The sequence below is a fragment of the Phascolarctos cinereus genome, unplaced genomic scaffold (genome assembly GCF_003287225.1).
Source record: "Phascolarctos cinereus isolate Bilbo 61053 unplaced genomic scaffold, phaCin_HiC Scaffold_1;HRSCAF=81, whole genome shotgun sequence".
In the NCBI taxonomy this organism is placed as follows: domain Eukaryota; kingdom Metazoa; phylum Chordata; class Mammalia; order Diprotodontia; family Phascolarctidae; genus Phascolarctos; species Phascolarctos cinereus.
In genome coordinates, this window is record NW_027555514.1 from 171,011,798 (window position 1) to 171,033,575 (window position 21,778).

Sequence of the window (21,778 nt, forward strand, 5' to 3'; positions counted from 1 at the left end):
AATTTAATACAAAGTCAAATTTTGGTGTTATGAAATCTGGAAAGTGGTATTTATTTATTGGAATATGACATCAAAACAATATTTTAATGAAATCTAACAACTGATACTTTTCTATTATAATCTTTTGGGTAGAATTCTTCAGTGGTTAGTATAAGCCACACCACTTGAAAGTAGTCACTTTGGCAGCTTTTATGTTAAGGGGACCTTCACTTCTTTTTAGCACCTAAGTGTCTTTTGGAGTATAAAATTAGTAAAACAAAATTCAGAATTTTTTTTTTGTAATCTGCAGAATTCATCCATTAGCAACCTATAGCACACATATACAGAGAAAATTCATTGCAGGCTAACCGAATAGTTCTAAGTATAAAAATATGAAACTTCATAATATATAATAATGCAAAATATTCATACTTTCCAAGTATAATAGAGGCATCATAAAATTTCCTATTTCCCTTGAAGAATTCTCAGTGGAATTATTATTAGATATATAACTTGCTACTAATCACCAAAGGCCTTTCAAAGAACAGTGTCTATATTTTCTATACATCATCCTATTTTCCCCTTATCTTTTATCTTTAAAGCAATCCTTTTTATACATTGAGTCAGAGTGAGACTATAACTATGAAGCTTGCCAAAACATAGCTTTAATTCAGAAAGGATAAAAAGCATTAATTCTTATTGTTTGGGGGGAAAGCATCAAGCATCATGCATATTTTTCATATAACTGAATTCTTCAGTTTCAGAGTTTATATTATATATACTCAGACTAAAAGAAGAAAAGTAGAGTTAGATTCAAGTGCTTAGAAATCTAAAGATACCACAAACTTATATTTCAGATTGTTCGTCATGATAGAACTATGGAACAGATTGTTTTCCCTGTTCCAAATATATGTGAATACCTCACTCGAGAATCTAAAAGTCGTGTATTCAACATGACTGAGAGAGATGAACAAGGAAGCAAAGTGAATGACTTTTTCCAACAAACAGAAGATCTTTACAATGAAATGAAATGGCAGAAAAAAATCAGGAGTGAGTATTTTAATTGATGAAATAAAATTATTTTGTTATATGTATGAGAATAATAAATTTAATCATATTTCATGGCAACAGTCCTCTTTTTAATTGGTATTTCTTCCAAGTCTGATATTACATGCTTAAGATTATAAACTGAGCCTACTGCTGAAATGGAGACACCTGCCACTTACTATAGGGAAAAAAGAGAGAAAACATGTGAAACTGACTAATTAGATAGTCTTTTGGCTGCAGTCCTCTAGTTTTGTAAATATTATGTATTGCAAAGTAGCAGCTGTACATTTCATTGTCAGACAGAAAGATGAACAGCTGCAGAGTTGATGTTCACTGAATAGGGCTTGAATGGTCATTAACAAACTGAATAGAATATAGAAAAAGAGCAAGCACCCTCTTCCTCTATTGTCTTGTGATTGAGCAAATTTTCTAAATTTTTTAAAGTGTCTCACTAAATCATACAAATCTTAAAATACGATGCTTACAGTCAGATAAAGTGAAATAGCTGGATTATTGATTATAAAACTTAGTTCAATACCTACGTACATCGATGACCTCACGAATTTGGGTATTCCCTGCATCAATGTAGATCAGAACCCATCTATGCTTTCTCACCCTGTTCAGTTCACATCCCTGTCTTTCTACCTATCCTCAGAAAATCTACCAAGTTTGTAAAACTTAAGGCATAAATATTGACTTTTATTACCTAATATCCATTAGTGACATCTAAGATATAAAGTGGTGTCCTGGCTCATAAAACTGAAGACTTCTTTTTCCAGGAAGTGGGATATATTTGTTATGTGGTCTTATGATTTTGGACATCAAAGAATGAAAGGATGCTAGCTTTTTCTGACTTTTGGGAAGGTTCTTCCAAGCTGGCAAGAATCCTAGATTTGAATAGTGTTTTGTTATGGCAAGTATTTTCCAACTTTTGACCTTGGTGTCACTAAGTAGAATAGGATCATAACTTTACAATTGACTTCATTGGTGATTTTTTAAATCATAGAACCTTTTAGGAATGGAGAGGTTATAATAGGTATTGGTTGGAGGGATCCCTCTATACTGATGAAATGATAGATTCTAGAAATTTTGATTTGTTCATTGCTAAACAGTAGTAAGCAATAAATTAATAAGTATGATTTGCCAATTAATACTTTGACAGCACCACAAAACACCATTTTTGAATATGAATTTGTGAAATGTGTTTTCAAAACATTTTATAGAATAATTGAAAATGTAGAACCATTCCCTTTATTATTATCCCATGTAAAACTTTAAGTTCAATTGAAAATTCTGTGTACCATATACATATATGCATATATACATATAGTAATTAATTATTTTTGTTGGATTTCTACAGCACTTCTCAGTAATAAAAATGGCATCAACAATAATAATTAAATTTATCTAATATAATTGGAAGTAGTTTACCTTTGGATGGATCCTATCGAATGCTATGCTCCAAAAATGGAATCAAAAAGTCCTCCATGAGCAACAGCTGCCATGAGTTCACTCATTATGTTAGAGGAGTCTAGGATCATAGATGTAGAGCTAGATGGGAAGTTAGAGTATCTACTCCAGCCCCTTCATTTTACAAATGACAAAACTGAGGCAGATGAGAAAAGAGAGATTAAGTGACTACTTCAGTGTCACGGTTAGACAATAGCAAAACAAGGATTTGAATCTAGTTATGCAACAACATAGTGCTCAGCAGTGAAAAGGATGCATTTAATATTTCTGCCTTTCTGAATTGGATTGTGAGGTTTTTATGCCCTAGTACATGGTCAATTTTTTGTGTATGTGCCATGTACTGACGAGAAAAAAGTATATTCCTTTCTATCCCCATTCAGTTTTCTCCAGAGGTCTATCATACCTAACTTTTCTAATGTTCTATTCACCTCCTTAACTTCTTTCTTGTTTATTTTGTGGTTAGACTTATCTAGTGCCGAGAGGGGGAGGTTCAGGTCCCCCACTAGTATAGTTTTGCTGTCTATTTCTTCCTGTAACTCCCTGAACTTCTCCTGTAAGAATTTGGATGCTATACCATTTGGTGCATATATATTTAGTAATGATATTACTTCATTGTCTATGGTGCCTTTTAGCAGGATGTAGTTTCCTTCCTTATCTCTTTTGATTAGATCTATTTTTGCTTTTGCTTTGTCTGAGATCAGGATTGCTACCCCTGCTTTTTTTACTTCAGCTGACGCATAATATATTCTGCTCCAGCCTTTTACCTTTACCCTGTATGTGTCACTCTTTTTCAAATGTGTTTCCTGTAAACAACATATTGTAGGATTATGGTTTTTAATCCATTCTGCAATCCGTTTCCGTTTTATGGGAGAGTTCATCCCATTCACATTCACAGTTATGATTACTATCTGTGTCTTTTTCTCCATCCTTTTTCCCCCTATTTATGCTTTTCTTTCTCCTTTTTCCTTTCTCCCCTTCACTAGTGTTTTGCTTTTGACCACCGCCTCCTTCAGTCCTTCCCCCTTTTATTATCCCTTTCCCTTTTCTTCCCCTTTATCTTACTGCTGCTTCCCTCCCTTCTCCCCCCCTTTTCTTTCCCTCTTTTCTTTCCCTTTTCCCTCCTACTGCCTATAGGGCAAGTTAGATTTCTATACCTAACTGATTATATTATGCCCTTCTTGAGCCAATCTGATGAGAGTAAGGTTCAAACAATGCTCCCCCCCTTTCCCTCTGCTGTAATAGGATTTTGTGTCTTTTCCTGTAATGTAATTTACCCTTGTCTGCCTCCTCCTTTTCAGTACATTTTCTAAGATCAGATTGATCCACTTATTTGGATCCATTTAACCCACTTGATTAGATTTTTTTTTATCATTACATCAAAGTCAACTAATATCCACCCTCTTTATGTATACTCCTTTAACAAGGTGTAATAACAATACAGTTCTCAAGGGTTGCAAGTCTCATATTCCCTTGTAGGGTTTAAACAGCCCCCCCCTTATTAACAACATATTGTATCCTTCTGTCCCATTTACCTTTTTAAGTCCTTCTTGAGTCCTGTACTTGAAGATCAAATTTTTTGTTGAGCTCTGGTCTTTTTATCAGGAAAGTTTGGAAGTCTCCTATTTCGTTGAATATCCACCTCCTCCCTTGAAAAATGATGCTCATTTTTGCTGGGTAATTGATCCTTGGCTGCATTCCAAGCTCCTTTGCCTTATGGAATATCATGTTCCATGCCCTGTGGTCTTTTAATGTAGAAGCTGCAAGGTCCTGTGTAATCCTGACTGTGGTTCCATGATATTTAAATTCTTTCTTTCTGGCTGCTTGCAGCACCTTCTCTTTCATCTGGTAATTTTGGAATTTTGCTATTATATTCTTGGCGTTGTCAATTTGGGATCTCTTTCAGGTGGTGATCGGTGGATTCTTTCTATGGTTATTTTCCCTTCTGGTTCTAGGACTTCTGGGCAGTTTTCCTTTATGATTTCCTGAAAGATACTGTCCAGGCTCTTTTTTTCATCATGATTTTCAGGTAGTCCAATAATTTTTAAATTGTCTCTCCTGAGTCGATTTTCCAGGTCGGTTGTTTTACTGATGAGGTATTTTACATTTTCATTATTTTTTTTTTTTTTTTGTTTCTGTTTGACTGATTCTTGCTCTCTCATAGAGACATTAGTTTCCATTTGTCCAATTCTAGTTTTTAACAGATTGTTTTCTTCTGTTAGTTTTTGTACTTCCTTCTTCAACTGGCCAATTGTGTTTTTTAGGGACTTGTTTCTTCAGTGTACTCTTCTGTTAGTTTTTGTCCTTCCTTCTTCAATTGGCCAATTGTGTTTTTTAGGGACTTGTTTTCTTCAGTGTATTTTTTTTCCAACTGGCCAATTGTATTTTTGAAGGACTCTTTTACCTCTCTCATTTGACTATTAAAATCCTTCTTGAGCTCTTCTAAGAAGGCTTTTTGGGCTTCAGACCAGTTCATATTCCCTTTTGTTGTTGCAGATGTGGGTTTGTTGACAATGTTGTCCTCTTCAGAATTTCTGTCTTGATCTTCACTCTTCTCATAATATGAATCTATGGTACGTTTCTTTTTACTCATGGTGTTTCTTTATTCCCTGGCCTTTAAAGAGATTGAGCTCTCCTGCTGGGGAACAGAGGGTACTGACCCAAGCTTCTTGTGTTGGGAGCCTAGGTCTTGGTCACTGGCTTTGTTCTGGGGCCTCTTATGCTGGGAATTGGAGGCTGTAGGTTTCTGGCAGCTTACCTTGTTGGGCTGGAATCAGCAAGGCTGGAACTTTCAGGCAATTCTAGGTTGCCTGCTTTTCCTTTCCTTCAGCTTTCTTCCCCTCCTTTTAGATGGGTGCTGCAGGATGTTTATCTGCCTGGGGCCCCCTGCAGTGTTGTCTCCCTCGGTTCTGCTAATGCAGGAGATTCCGCAGTGGAGTGTGAGCTCCTGGTGGTTTTCTGAGCTGGTTTCCACCGGTTCCCCCGCCCTCACTGAGGCACTCAGAGGTCCAGGTGTTGGTGTTTGCCTGCTCTACCACCTGGGCTTCAGGATTTCTTCACAATTGGAGGCTTCCTACAGCTCACCTGGTGTTGGGTTGGAATCAGCAAGACCCGGGCTTTAGGAAGCCTTTAGGTTGTTTTCTTCACCTCCTTTCAGATGAATGCTGCAGGGTACTTATCCGCCTGGGGCCCCTTGTTTTTGCTGAGGCACTGAGAGATCCATTTGCTGGGCTACTTCACTGCTGCTCCTTGTCTTTCTTCTAGTTCAGGTGTTCCAGGGTTTTTTTTTCCCTGGGCTGATATTTTCTGGGTTTGCAGAGGTTGATAGGGGAGAGTGAGAGCGACTACCTTTTCACTCCGCCATCTTGGCTCCCGGAAGCGGAAAATCAGTGCTCAGCAGTGAAGGGCAATCATAAAAAACCAACTTCAATCTTACATCTACATTAGATTAAAAGAGATGAAATCAAGGCGTTACTAAAGAAGAAAGGGAAATTGAAGACCCTGGAGACAATAACAAAACAGTTGACAAAAAACTGCCACAAAGTCTGAAATTATTTTGAAAAGGAGGTGAGCATACTTGGACCAGAATTCTGGAAGTCCTTTTTGTGTTTGATAGCAGCAGCTACTTCTGTGGTTAAAAAAAAAAAACCCACCAAAACAAAACATGGGAGGAAAAGAGTTTCAAGGAAAGGTATCAAGGAGTACTCATAAAACAGGCATCAAATACCACGAAGAAACAATTTGAGAGAGCTATTGAAGATCTACGAAAAGACATTGGAAGATTGCATTAATATCTGACTAGTATATGCTGAAGAAAATGAATACTGAAAAAGAATCATGTGGAAAGGAATATAGAACCATGAAGCATATCAGAAATTCTGAATTTCCTTAACAATTAAAAGCAAAAGTTAAAAGGTTAAGGCAATACAGGAAGTCAAAATAGTACCAAAATAAACAACATCAATAAAAACTTTATTACAGAGAGTTGAGAAATATATAAACATATAAAGAAATCATAGGCAAGAGAGAATTCTCTGAAGGAGAATGGTGAAAATTTTTGGTTATCTTTATGATTGAAAAAAGGTTGACTCAAGAAAAATTTAAGTTGGCTCAAACAATAAACAGAAAGCTTAGGCATTATTAATGTATTGAACAACTGAACTATTACATCAAGGGCAGTAACTGACATTCTAGGTTATCTGACAATCCATAAAGTGGGGGGCTGGGTAAAATGCATAAATATTGGCACAAACTCTTCACAGTGGTGCATGAATTACTAGCATGGCACTTTGCCAGCTTCCTTTCAGACGTAAGCCTGATCCTACCTTTTTTAACTTAAGGCATGACATAACTTTTACCAAAGGATGAGAACGCCAGCAACCCTTCTGGACAGATGTGTAGATAGATAGAGAGATAGATGGATAGATAGATAGATAGATAGATAGATAGATAGATAGATAGATAGAGCATTTAAGTGCTTACAATGTACTAGACATTGTGTTAAGCACTGGGGATGAAAATATAAGCAACCAAAATAGTACCTCTCCTCAAAGAACTTAAGTTCTGATGGGGCAAATCACATAAAGGGGATCTGGGAAGGAAGATGAGAAGTGTTATGGTTTGGATCTTGTGTCTAGCAAGTAAAGACCTGGTTTTTGCAAGATAAGAGTTATTCAGTCATATGCAACTTTTTTGGGACCCCATTTGGGGTTTTCTTGACAAAGATACTGGAGTGGTTGGCCACTTTCTTCTCCAGCTCATTTTACAGAGGAGGAAACTGAGGCAAAGAGGGTGAAGTGACTTACCTAGGGTCACACAGTTAGTAACCATCTTAGGCTGGATTTGAATTCAGAAAGAAGTCTTCCTGACTTCAAACCTAGTGCCCTATCCGTGGTGCCACCTATCTGCTTGCAAGATAAGGTAAAGGTCACTTCTCAGAGCCAGAATGGTTCTAGCAGAAGAGTAAGGTTCTAGTAGGAATGATGACTGGATAAGTTTGGAGTTAGTGGCTAGGAAGTGAGGTAGAGGCATGCTTTTGTACTTAGAAGTCACTTATAGAGACCAAGATGATTGTATTTTTATAAATAATAAAAATTCAAGGCTAGTGTTACTTTAAAAATCTATAAATACATATAAATATTGGCCAAGGAACAAAAAATGTGTGCCAAAAATTCCCAGGACATGTTAAAAGCAACTTATTATCATTTCTATAATTATTGATTAAACTGTCCAAAAGCACTACCACATATATAGTACCACTGTTTATTTTTACAAAACCTTTGATGCAGTTCTATACTAGTTTTATTCATATATGGGAACTATATAAAGTAGAGTGGAAATGCTAGAGTATTTGTTGTCCATAGAGAACTGTTTTCTATTTAAAACATGCCGCCAGTACAATAATGTCAAGGACAATTCATCAAAAATTTGGCATTTTTCAGGGAGATAATTTAAGCCCATTATAGGACTGCCTAGCTTTAGATCTATTATCATCTATCCTAAATAGAATTGCTGTTAAGTGTGGTTTCCAAATTCAAGAATTCAACCCAAAATATCTAATTATGTATATGAATATATTCATGTATATATACTTATATATACACACACACTCGCACACATATACATACACACACACATACACACACACACACACACACACACACACACACACACGGAGACTTCTTTGTACTCTGAAACCAAAGCTGAATTGGAAGATCATACTTAAAGTAACTAACATTTATGCAATACCAGTCTTAATGTAAACGTTTAGAATTATATGTTGAACTGTAAGAGACCTGGGAAAAACTTGTACAATATTAGCAAAATATGAGAGCAAAATAGTTTCAGTAAGGAAACTATAGAAAAACAAAGGGAAAAAGATTCATAGGCATCTTTATAGTATATGACAAAAGGGAAGGGAAAGGGAGCTAGCTTTTATTTAACATCTACTATGTGCTAGACACTGTGCTAAGAATATTTACTAAAAGTTGAAATTAAAATTTTGATAGATCAGTTTTATGTGGAACTAGTTGAAGGTAACAGTTTTGTCTGTGTTGATATTCTGGTTCTGGTACAGTTTGTTGATTTTTCAAGGATATCATAAAGTTTGTATATCCAATTGCTAATCATCACCTGCTAGTTTATGAAGGATAATGTTCTGATGTATCATTCTGATCACTTCATTTTTATCTTTCTAGATACTAAGTAGGTAGTAGATTTTTGCAGCCTTCAGTAATATGTAGCACAATATCTATCATTTGATTAAAATATCTCCATGGGTCAATAAGTCACAGCTCTCTGAGGATGACTTTTCTATAATTTCAGGTAGTAAATACTGGTCTTACATCACTATAATAAACCCATTCATTTCTGTAAACAGATCCTCATTACTGATCCATTGCATTGTTCAGTGTTACTATTGACATATTGTTGCTTGAGTTCATACGGATATTGGCTATGAAGGGTCTTTTTTGTTCCACTTTTGGATCTTAGTCATTTTATAAACTACATGCAAGGCTATCAGCATCATCATCATTATTATTATTTCACAAGTGGGTTAAAAAAACTCTGCTTTTTCACATTAAAAAAATATTAGGATATAAGTTCATTCTATGTAGTTCCCCTGAAAGCATTCTCATTATAGCTCCAGTAGCAGACAAGAAAACAGGTATGATATGTATCTCATCCTGTTCCCACATCGTTTTTATATTCTCAGCCATATCTCTATAATTTGCATTCTCATTGGCTGTCCCCCATTCCTGAAACTCTTTCCCTCCTCATCTCCAACTCCTAGCTTTCTTGACTTCCATCAAGTCTCAGGTATGGTCTCGTATTCTTTCAGAAGTCTTTCCCAGTTCTCCTTAATCCTAGTGCCTTCTCTGGGATTATTTTCAGTTTATCTTGTATCATGTGTTTGTACATAATTGTTTGCATGGTTTTCCCCCCCAGTACATGGTGAACTTCATGAAAACAGTGACTGGTATTTTTGTTTTGCTTTTTTACCTATCTTCAATACTTAGTATGGTGGCTGGCAATAGGAGCTTAATAAATGCTTGTTGACCTATCATTTGAAAGCTTTTTATTTCATGTAGGTTGGGGATTATGAGTACTGAGGGATGGTAATATTTATTTTAAACATTGTTCTCTAATTTTTGTGAATCAATATTTTATCTGGGTGATAATGGGTGCCAATCCAATATATGCTAACATTCTGATGCAGTAAAGTTTAATTGATTGAGTTCTTCATATTATTTTTGAGGTCTATAGGATGATTTGTTAATGAAAGAAAATAAGCTTTGGATATAAAATCTGAGTCACCACATCATGTTTTGCTAGGTATTTAAATACAGTGGGCAATAAATATGTATAGCCTGGTGTGATTTATTGCACTCTCTCAAGCTTTCCCTTGCACATTTTTATTTGATGGCTAAGTCTGACAGCCTTAAGGATAACTTCTGTAGTTCCTCATGACAATTGACTTGTTGTTGAATTGCCACCATAAAACCCTTCATTCCCACAAACAAATCTGCATGACTCAGCCATTTATTCCATTCTTCCTTGTCAATATATTGGGGCCTAAATTTATGTGAATGTCACTCATGGACAGTCTATTCTGTTCTTAGATCTTAGTGCTTTCAAAGACTATAGGTAGAGGTAAACAACATTTGACAAATACAGTGGCATTTGCCTGTTATCAATCTTGATTATTGCTCAATGATGTAAATTTATTCCAAAAATATTGCAGGTTTTTGACTTGTTAAAATTAGGCAATTTGATAGAGCAGTCCTGGGCCTGGAGTTAGCAAGATGTGAGTTCAAACCCAGCTTCACACATTTACTAGTTGTGTGATACTGAGCAAGTCACTTAACCTGTTTGGCACAGTTTTCTCAACTGTGAAATGTGGATAATAATAACATTACCTACCTCACAGTGTTGTTGTAAGCATAAAATGAGATATTTGTAAAGCTCTTAGCACAGTGCCCAGCACATAGTAGGTGCTTAATCAGTGCTTGCTCCCTTCCCTTTGTCATGTCCTATAAGAATGTCTATGAATCCTCTTCTTTTCTTCTAGTCATGGAACTGTTCATTTTTCTATAGTTTCCTTAGTGTTATGGGCCCTATGTTTTGTTTGTATTATTCAATTTTTTTTAGCAGATTTCTTACAGTTCAACATATAATTCCAAATGTTCATATTAAGACTGGTATTTCCTAGGAGTTAGTTATTTTAAACATATTCTCATTTTATCCTCACGACAACTCTGTGAGGTAGGTAATGCTATCTTTTGTACTTTATAGTTGAGGAAATGATGCCAAACAGGTTAAGTAACTTGCTCAGGATCACATGGCTAACAAATGTCTGAGGCTGGGTTTGAACTTGTGTCATCCAGACTCCATATCTATGTGAAATTAAAAGCCTTTGGAAAGCAAAGCTTTAGGAGAAGGAATCAAAATCACATAGGATTGAAGTACAAGTTCATGGCCATTTTCCTGTTTGCTAATGGAGTTTGTCCTGAAGATGTTTTAGTGACTTTCCCAGAGAAGAGGAATTTATAGAATAATACTTTTGATCAATTAAAAAAATCATTTTATCTATGTATAATAGTCTGCAGACATTAAACATAAAAGAATAGATGGACAGTGATTTGTCCCAGGACCATTTCTATCTAAACTTCATTGAATATGAAAACAATAATACATGATGCCTTCTTTTTACATTAATTTTATTTTATGACCTTAAATATGAATATTTCATTATATAAAAAACAGAAAAAAAGATTGTTTATAAAACTATGAACATCTGTTATATAAAATATAAATTAAATTTAACATGGTAGTATTGAAACTCCCTGCTTGTTTGTGTCTGTGTCCCCTTTTTATCTTCCTAACTACCAATGTGTAATTTTCAAAAATGTTTCATTGATACTTTTTTATTCTCTTTTTTTTGCATTACTATTACTACCTCTGATGTCTCTAATCCTCTCCCCCTCCACCCAAGTAGCAGGTCTCCTTTGTAACAAATAAATTTTCTTCTTCCAGATAACCCTGCACTGTTCTGGTTCTCTAGACACATATCTCTCTGGGGAAGCATTTCATTCAATTTGGCTGTATTCATTAATTTAGCTGTTGCTCTTTTCTACCCATTTGGAGATGATGGAGATGAAGGTAAGTATTTGTATTTCATTAAATAATACATGTTTTTCAGTTCTGGAAAAAAAGATGTTAACATTTTCATTGTTTATGGATTGGAACTTAATAGTTCAAATATACACCATGGGGTGTGTGTGTGTATGTGTGTGTGTGTGTGTGTGTGTGTGTGTGTGTGTGTGTATTAGTCCCTAAAAGGAAACATAAACCAGATAGACATATATATAGGCCCTCTTGCTCAAACCCACCACTTATTGTATATCACTGCATAATTGTTGCAGATTTTATGTCAAAATTTTGCAAAAGTGGGGTGCAACCATTATGTGAAGCTTCTAAAAAATTGAGATGGTATTATTTAAAAATAATTTATTACTAAACTGTCTTTGGTGCAAGATTAGGATGCACAGAATGCTCAAGAATATATTAAAATTGAGTACTGACAACGTGCATGTGCTGAGAATTCTAGACTGGTGGCTTGCAATGCACGAGAGCTAAACATGTATCCTTATGCCACTGGTGAATCCATTGCTGTTCTGTTTACCTTTTAAGCGGCATGATGAACAGAATTATACCATACGATGATTATGTGATGAAGGGTTATAAATCAATTTTTTGGATTAAAAAAAAACAAAACAGAAAAACCAAACCAAAACAAAAAAACCCACCAGGGTGTGACGATTATGTGGTAGTGATGATTATGTGGTGAAATACAGTACCTGACCACCACAATTTCTTTGGGTTGTATCCTACTTTACCCCATTTCTCTGCATAGAATGGAGGAGTTATGAAAACAGAGGGTATTTGTATAAATAGGAAAGCTATGAAAGGATTCTTTGACTGAAGTGACAGCTTACTCAGCAAATGCTTCTTCTAGAGAAGGTAGAAATCCTAGGGGCTAAAATACGTGTATCTTAGAGGGCCCAAGGTAGAAGGGGTAGAAGACTGAATGAGGTCCATCTGTCACTCAAAGATGGAAGACTGTGGATAGAGAGAGTAATGTGGTAGAACTGATATTATGGTAACCATTGAAGCAGCAGTTGTTGCTGGGCTAGGCAGAGAGCATTTACTCTTAGGAGCACCTTTGGAAACATCAATCAATAAATATTTCTTAAGCTCCTGCTTAAGTGGTAGGCACTGTGCTAAGTGCTGGGATACAGAAAGTGGCTGCCTTCAAAGAGTTTACAATCTAATGCCAATAAATATGTGCCATGCAAACCACACAGGATAAATAGAAACTATTTAACAGAAGAAAAGCACTAGAATTAAGAAGGGATGGGGGAAGGCTTCCAGTAAAAGATGAGATTTTAGTTAGGACTTCAAGGAAGCCAGAGAGAACAAAGCAGGGAGAACATTCCAGGCATGGAGGACAGCCAGAGAGAATTCGTGGAGCTGAGAAATGTAGTGTTTTATTTCTAGAATAATCAGGAGGGCTGTGTCACTAGGTTGCAGAGTACATGTTGGCGAATAAAGTGTAAGAAGACTGGAAAGTTAGGAGGGGGCTAGGTTACAAAGGGCTTTGAATGCCAAACAGAGCAATTTGTATTTGGTCTTAGAGGCAATAGTGAACCACTGAAGTTTATTTAATGGGGTGTGTGTGTGTGTGTGTGTGTGTGTGTGTGTGTGTGTGTGTGTGAGAGAGAGAGAGAGAGAGAGAGAGAGAGAGAGAGAGAGAGAGAGAGAGACATGATTGCATCTGTACTTTAGGAAATCCCTGTGTAATAGTATGTATTATAAAAGTCCTACCTGACCTGGATTGCATTTATCTTCAGTATATATATACAAAAGAGTGTATGTATATGTTTATAGTTGCTGGGGTAAGTTGTTGCATGTCAGGAGGGGTGAGATGATGGGGTGCAAGTGTGATCACACAAATATCATCTAGGTCTGGGGAAAACAATAACTCCAAAATATTATGTTATTTTAACATGTCATATCTAAGATTTTGGGGAGAACATAAAAGTTATTTTGCTATCCATTTTTTAAGGGTAATAAAAAGTTTCTTCAGAGGGACATGTGTTCTAGTTTCTAAATATAATTTTTAACTGGAATTTTCTGGGAGGAAATATATATAACAGTAATGCCAAATTAGGGAATAAGTAGGTGTGTCCTGTGAATTACAATGTGTAGCAAATTTATTATTTTAAAAGATTCAAAAGAATCAAAGATGATGAGAGATACTTGAGAGAGGAACTAGACTTTCTGAGGGTTTGTTACTGAATACCTGGGTAAAATAAGCTCAAAGTAACAAAATCTCAGAATTGGAAGGAACTTAAGAGGCCATCTAGTCCAGCCTGTACTTTACAAAAATCCCTCTCTAACGTATCTAAAAGTGGTCATGTGGCTTTTGCTTAGAAACCTCGTGTGAGGTTATGTTGGGGGGAGGATTCTGAAGCTCGAATGACTAAAAGTTCAGGTTACACAGTTAAACATGCACATGCAAAGGAAGGCAGAGAAAACTGCTAATGCAGAAGCTTTCAATGCCTGGTTTTCTGTCTCCTCTCAGCAAATGTTGGGAACCCTGGAATCAGTGTATCTAAGATTTAGATGTTAGTTTCACTGTCATGTTGAAGTTGCAGAAATACATAAGGGGGCAGCACACACATCTCAGATCCGTGTCTATAAACTGAGGCAGTCAACTGACATTCTAAAGACCTTATAGTAGTTTTTCTTTGACAAAGGTATCATAACTGTTCTGATCTTTATTGTGCTGAAGTGTTGTACTGTACTTGAAATTACTTGGTCAGCTAGTCCAGCCCATCTTTGGCAATAAATACCCTCTAAAACATTCTTGGGGTTAAGTGGTCATCCAGCCTGTGCTTGAGCATCTCTAGTGATGAGGACCTCTCTATCTACTGAGAAAGTTCATACTAATAAAAGCTTGGATACTCAATGAACTCAATGCATGTAAAATTGAATTGCTGGTAACGGTTTATGTCTTGCTTTATGTATACATATCAAGAAACTAACAAATCATAATTAGCATAAATTGACATTCATGTAACTGTCATCAGAGCCCCAGAGCATTAAATGTGGTTATGGTACCAATATGGCTTGCGCCCCAAACCGAAAGTGATAATATCAATAATCAGTTTTTTTTTTTTTGAAAGGCAACGAGAGCCCCTCTTCCCATCCTGCATTGGTTCTGTGGAATGCAATAAGAGATTCAATTCCCAGAAAATTATCCTGTTTCTTTTCATGACTAAAATAATAAAATAATTTAAAACATTACTTTAAGAATTCAAAGTGATGCTATTAATTTATTAGATTATTTTACAGCTAACAAAATTCTCATTCCTACAGACTGGAAGTATTGAAACTCACTTCATAATAAAGATTTAGATAATATTGGTGCCAAAAACCCTGATAATGCCAAGGTTTCAGTGACAGTACAAACTTTTATAGCACTTAACTATGTAGAAACAAAAGATTTTAAAACAGTAAGCAGAGGTGTAGCCAAGAGAGATTAGATTAGAGTGGTCATGAGACCTTTGCCAAAGGAAAACAAGCACAAGGTCTCAGGCTTCTTGGTTTTCCACTTGTACCTCAACTTATAGCCACATGTCTGAGGTATAAATGTTGTCCCCTAATGCATTTCTCCAATTTCATGATGACAGTAAAACTATCAATCAGAGGGAGTTTTTTTGCATCAATACATCAATGTATTTCACATACCAATGAATTAATTACACTGATTTCAAAGGGAAAAAATAAATATTAAAACTACTATTTTGAACATATATTAACAATAATAAATTTAGTTTGTGACATTTTTGGGTCAGCTGACAGTTTTGGTCTTCTTGGTAAAATATTTCATAGTTCTGCCAGGGCTTAAATTGGATCAGGTGACTTCACAAATATTAGATCCTCTTTACTTAAAAAAAAAAAGCATTGGGGCAGGTAGGTGGCGCAGTGGATAGAGCACCAGTCCTGGATTCAGGAGGACCTGAGTTCAAATCCAGACTCAGACACATATGAAAAAAAGCATTAAATTTCCTTATGTATTTTATTAAAGAAATAGGATTCTGCATTGTTGAGCCCTCCTTTGCCACCTGTAATTGTTTCACAATTAGAGAAAAAAAGAAGATATGACCATAATAGCACGTATCAGATGGATTACATTTTTTTGTCATTAATCTTGAGACTGAAATTAAACCTCCTAATAAGACATGCATAACAGAAAGATTTAGCAAATCATTCTTATGGAGAAGCAAAATGTCTCATCTGAGCAATTCTTAGACCTAATCGATGCTTCATTAACCAATGAATGTTAGCAGCATGAAATTAATTATGTTATCTTATAAATTTAAGAATGGGAATTGTTCTAAAAAAGTTTCTTCTTTAATATAGAGTCTTGACTGGAATTATTATGAAAGTGTTCTATGGTTTGATTCAACCTATTAAAATGACACAGTAAATGAAATAACACTATCTTGTTTCTTCCTTCGTTTAAAAAAAATTTTCTATTTTACAGGTACACTTTCTCCATTGTTCTCAGTCCTCCTTTGGATAGCAGTTGCAGTTTGTACATCTATGCTGTTTTTCTTCCCTAAACCTTTTGGTATTCGACCATTTCTTGTGTCTATAATGCTCAGATCTATATATACAATAGGACTTGGGCCTACGTTGATACTTCTTGGGGCTGCTAATGTAAGTACTTAAGCTTACAATGTTCTAAATTAAACAAATATTACTGTAAAAATGCAAACATATACTTTGGTATATGTACATATAATACACTTTCATTCATCTGGAACCCGTATAACCAGAAAGGAAAAGTTATGAAGAAAAGATTCAATTATTTTCATTAAAGTTTTAGGGTTTGATATATTTTACCACATAAGAAAGACAAGAAGATTGTCATAATTTAACTGATTATAAATCAATTAACAAATTATGGAGTTTAGAATTCTCCATCTAGGAAAGCTGAAGGTGAAATTTGAGCAAGGTGAATTTATAACTACTTCACATAATGGGAAATAAACTTATGGAACTTTCCAAGAATATTGGCAGGAGATGTCAATGGATTCAAAATAGATTTGGATATATCCAGAATATCCAAGAGAAGCTGCCATGTATTCTCACAGCATGTCCTTGGGGGTTATTTTTGGCAACCAAGGCCCAGGCTGGATGAATCATGGTTCTGAATCAATAAAGAAATTCCTCTGTTTCTATTATTTTTTTGGTCTATAAGCACAGGCACAATGTAGCATGTGTGGTATATCTTATGGTTAACTAAAACAGTTACTCAATACCAAAACAACTTATTCTTCAATTCTTGGAGATAAAGATCTTATGCAATATTAATTAATATATCATCATTCACTTAGATTAGTGTAATTCAACATTATTTAAGCATAAAATTACCTAGGAAGATATAGAGAATAAGCATTTATTTGGCATCTATGAAGTGCCAGGCACTTTGCAAAGCACGTTTTACAAATATTAACTCACTTGATGCTCACAACATCTCTATGATGTAAGTGCTATTATTATTGTTATTTTGCAGTTAAGGAAACTGAGGCGAAACAGGTTGAGTGATTTGCCCAAAGTCACATTATTAGTTCGGTATCTGAGGCTGAATTTGCAGTCAGGTCTTCCAGACTCTAGGTCCACTGCTCTATCCACTATGCTACCAATAATCCCATGCTAACTATTTCTATATGAAGATCTGGACCACTGGTTAATCCCACCAAATTTTTGGCATCCCCATTAGCTATTTGTTTCCATGAGATCTTATTTTAGCTATTGTCTACCATTCTTTCTGCATGACCCTTCTAGCATCCTTTGGTAGAACATAACCTGTCTTTGATCCAACTCTACTGCTGGCCTTTTGGAAGAGCTTTTCATTTGTCATCCAGACTTATACATCATGGAAATGTTTTCCTGAGTTGCATTTTTCAAAACTAAGTCGGAGTAAATTATTTCTAAAGCACAATGATTGTTTTTTGTGTCAGTCACCAAGGCTGATTGTGGCCATTGTTGGGCTATTATCACTTTTTAAAGTTAAACTAATTTAAAGAAAGGGCTTAATCACTTTAATGCATTCTAATGTATAGGATGTCCCAAAAGCCTAAGTACAATTTTAAGTTTTAATAGCTATTTTACTTAATTATTTTATTTGTTTGCCTGTTTGTTTTTCATAGTTAGCAATACGGTTTAGTTTCCAACATTCGCTTCCTCAAGATTTTGATAGAATTGGATAGAAGAGAAAATAAAGATTGGAATCACCATTTTTTTTAAGGCAATTGGGGTTAAGTGACTTGCCCAGGGTTACGCAGCTAGTAAGTGTCAAGTGTTTGGACTGAGTCTGGATTTGAACCCAGGTCCTACTGACTTCAGGGCTGGTGCTCTTTCCACTGTGCCACCTACCTGCCCTGGAATCACTATCATAAGGTTGTTGCTGAAATCTAGACAAATGGTAATGAGGTCCCTAAGTAGGGTAGGGGTTAGCAGAAGTAGAGAGGAGGGTAATAAATGAGAGATTTTGCCAAGATAGGATCATTAGGGATTGGTAACTAAATACTAGAAGTAAGGGAAAGGCAAGTGTCAAAGATAATTTTCAGATTTCTAATATTAATTATTAAACAATTAGAGTAAAACCTTGTTCAATTAAATATGTTATATTATTGCTAACTTTCTAGTCATGGAAAATACATCTTCCCCCCTAGGAGGAGTGTATAATATTTAATTTTTTTTAGTTCTCTTATAACCCTCAAGCTGTAATTTAGTCATAAAATTACCATATTGGTATATGAAATATGAAAGTTTATAAATTTACTATTAATTATTTCTTAGTGTAAATGAAGCTGTAGGCTATTGAACTTTAAAGAATTTAACATCATTGTGTTATTTTTGCTAGTTTATGAAAAGAAGACCAAAATGTGAGAAGAATTATCAATAGCAAAGTAGAGATATCATAGTATACTATAGTGGGAAAAAAAACCATTGGACAAGTAAATATAATATCTGATTTCTACTGCCTGTAAACTTACTAAGTGACATTAGGCAAGTCACTTCTCCTTTCTTGAGGTAAGAAAATTTAATTCCCCCATTTGTAAATTGGGGATAATAATATTACCCTGCCCATATAACAGAGCTGTTGTAAAGATTAAGAAGGTAAATGTCAGAATACTTGCAAAAACTTGTGAATTACTATGTATGTATAAAATAAAATTATTAATGTTATATTAGATAGAGCAATTGAATTTCATGGACTCATTGTGATTGAATTAATGAGGCCCTGAAATATCCACAGTGTCAAACAAAATCCATAGTATCAAGAAAATTTTTTTAAGAAAAACAGCTGAATTAAAAGGAAAAATAAACACATACCAAAACTATAATTTTTGGCACTTGGAATTGTTTAGTTGGTCCCATTTCTCAACTAGCACTATCAGCAATAGCTTCTTCTTCTGATGATTCTTTTGTTGTTATCTTCTTTACAGACTTCAGAAAGCTAAATGGTTGGTCAAATTGAAAAAGGTTCATATTAGTTTATAACTTAATTTGGTGAAAATATTGTCAAATATAGATACATTTCTTTCAAATGCTGCAAAAGATGGAGTCATTTCAAGCAAGAGAAAACTAAGAGGAATGAGACTGTTGTGCAATGCTCGTAGCACTATGCTTTAGAAATAATATGTCTTTATGGAATCCTAGAAAGCATTCCTGAATCAAATTGGTGAAGTTCTGTACCATAAGTGTGCGTAGGAAGTGAGCCAGATGTTCCCTAGGAGGAGAGACCAATAGTAATGCTTCTCCCAGATGTGCCAACATACTTGGCCCGTGCTTTGTTCATGCTTAGTGTATGTACCCTGAAAATGTTTTAAAGCTCGTATCTAATAGTAAATCCCACGTATACCCCAATCAGCTAGACTAATGGTGCTATAATAAAATTTTGACTCTTCATTCTATTATTATTGAATGTTGGATCCAAAAGGCATATAGTGGTTTAAATTATCCACCCATGAAATTCTTTCTATTCTTACTCTGCAAGTCTATTTTTGTTTTTTAATTTTATTGCTGCACTGTTTGTTTTATTAATACCTTTTATTTTCGTGGCAGTCTTCTGAAATATTACTCCCTCCTTCACCCTAATTCCCATAAGCCTTCCTTCTTATAATTGGAATTAGACATTTAGAAATTTGCTTATTTTTTAAAATTCTAAAATTTTATATGAGTAATTTAGAAAGGCTTGCCTAACAAACATCTATGGATTTAAATGCAGGGATTTATGAAGAAATTGGCTTTATAATCTTTAGGTATCCATATGAATAAAGAAGACATTTTCACATAATTAAGTTCCTAACATGTTTAAAAAGCCCTTTTTTGTTGTTGTTGTTTTTGTCCATTACATTCATCACTAGCTCTCGCTCATTGTGGGCTTTATCATTTTAAAATTAACATTGTCAGGACCATGGCATTCTTTTTTAGTCATTATCAGTTATCTGCCCTTACCCATTGGATATTTGTTTTAACCATGACTTGGTCTTTTCCCAACATTTAAATCATTCATGTGTTCAGAATTTTATTCTTGTAAACATACTAGACCTCTTGAGGAAACCTTCCCTCTATAATTTTCGGCTTTTGGGCCTACCTATACTTTCTTTAAATTACCTGAACATTTTCCTTGAATTCAGAGTGTGCATCTTATTATATTATATCAGTTTTCCTCCCCACTTCCTTATCACAAGTTTTAATATGGCATGATCAGTTCCCCCTAAGCTATTCATCATTTCTATGCCAGTAACTTTGTCCTCAATGTTGCTTAGATTCAGGTCCAGACTGGTAGTTTCCCTTACTGCTTTCTCCGCTTTTTGAAGACTAAAATAGCATAAAAGAATGTCAAATCTTGGCTGGGTACTCTGCTTTTCATAATGAAAGCTACAGCACATGTTTGGAAAGCTGAAGTCCTTACTGCTACTTTATTGTGCCTCTGTGCCAACTTTGTGAATTGTATCCAGGGCTTCCTTCATAGGCTTCATAAACCTAGGCTGACCTCCAGGCTACAGGGAGACGCTGGAAGACTCGAGTAGAGAATTAGAGTAATGCATGTAGTTATTTGTTCAAAGCCTCATATGCTGATTTACTCACATTGTTAATAAAAACAAATGTCTACTATTCTTTATCTTTTGTATGACCTCATAATTCACACCTTATATACAGAGCTTTGATTTTCTCCAGCTTTTGATGTTTCTATAAACTTATTTGAGGTATTGTTACACATTTTATCTCTTCTCCCTGAATATGTTCTACCGTGTCAAAGTACTCAATTGCATAGAACAGTATTTCAGTGATTCTTCCTCACACAGACATACCCATTAATTTATGTTCTTACTCTTAAAACAGCTTGCTCACAGAATGTCTGCTGAGAAAATAGCATGATTGCCTTAAGTAACTTCAAAATTTTCCACCATTACTGAGCATGGCATAGAAAAAGATGAATCTTAGACCTGGTAGGAAGTAAGTTAAAAATTATCGTCCTCCTCATTTTGCAGAGAAGAATAAAAAAGAAGAAGAGAAAACTCAATGAATTAATTAAAGGAAACATGCAACTAAGGGGCAAAGCTGGGATTAGAAAGGAAATGTCATGATTCTCATTTCATTATTTTTTCCACCATACTGTCTCTTTTATAAGTCGTATAAAATGGACATAAATGTGCTATACATGGTTATTACAAAGAACCCCAATATAATAAAATATACCTCAAATATGTTATTAACCTGATAGAATTAATATACTAATTATAATAATTTAATTAATAATTTTGTTGTCCCTTGGCTTAGAAGAGTTTTTGAAGTTTTAAAAAGATTTTATTTCATGTTGTCTTTATCTCTTTAGTACCTTCTTGTGACTAAAAATATCAAAAGCAACCTTGAAGGAATAGTTGTATAAGAGAGGCAGGAAAGGAGAGCATTATATTTCTTTGCCGTGGTCATGGCAGGGATGATTGTGAGCTATTATGTCAGCTTGTAGGAATTACTATTATTGCTGCCCTAAAAATATTTGACCTTCCCATTGCAAATGATTCTTGCGAAATGGGCATTGGGAAATAAGTGCTAGGTATTATTAGCACTTAATAATGATGATAGTGTTGCTAGTGATAACAGAAGTTATATAGCATTTTAATGTTAACAGGGC

At 35.0% G+C, this 21,778-nt stretch overlaps 1 protein-coding gene across 1 annotated transcript in view; it reads left to right on the top strand.

Moving 5' to 3' along the window:
* ITPR2 (inositol 1,4,5-trisphosphate receptor type 2) overlaps positions 1-21,778 on the top strand; it is a 509,346-nt gene that overhangs the window by 403,788 nt on the left and 83,780 nt on the right. The window contains exons 47-49 of the mRNA XM_020965011.2: positions 837-1,029; positions 11,530-11,655; positions 16,109-16,284. Coding sequence (XP_020820670.1) covers positions 837-1,029; positions 11,530-11,655; positions 16,109-16,284 — 495 coding nt within the window. The remainder of the gene's footprint in view (positions 1-836; positions 1,030-11,529; positions 11,656-16,108; positions 16,285-21,778) is intronic.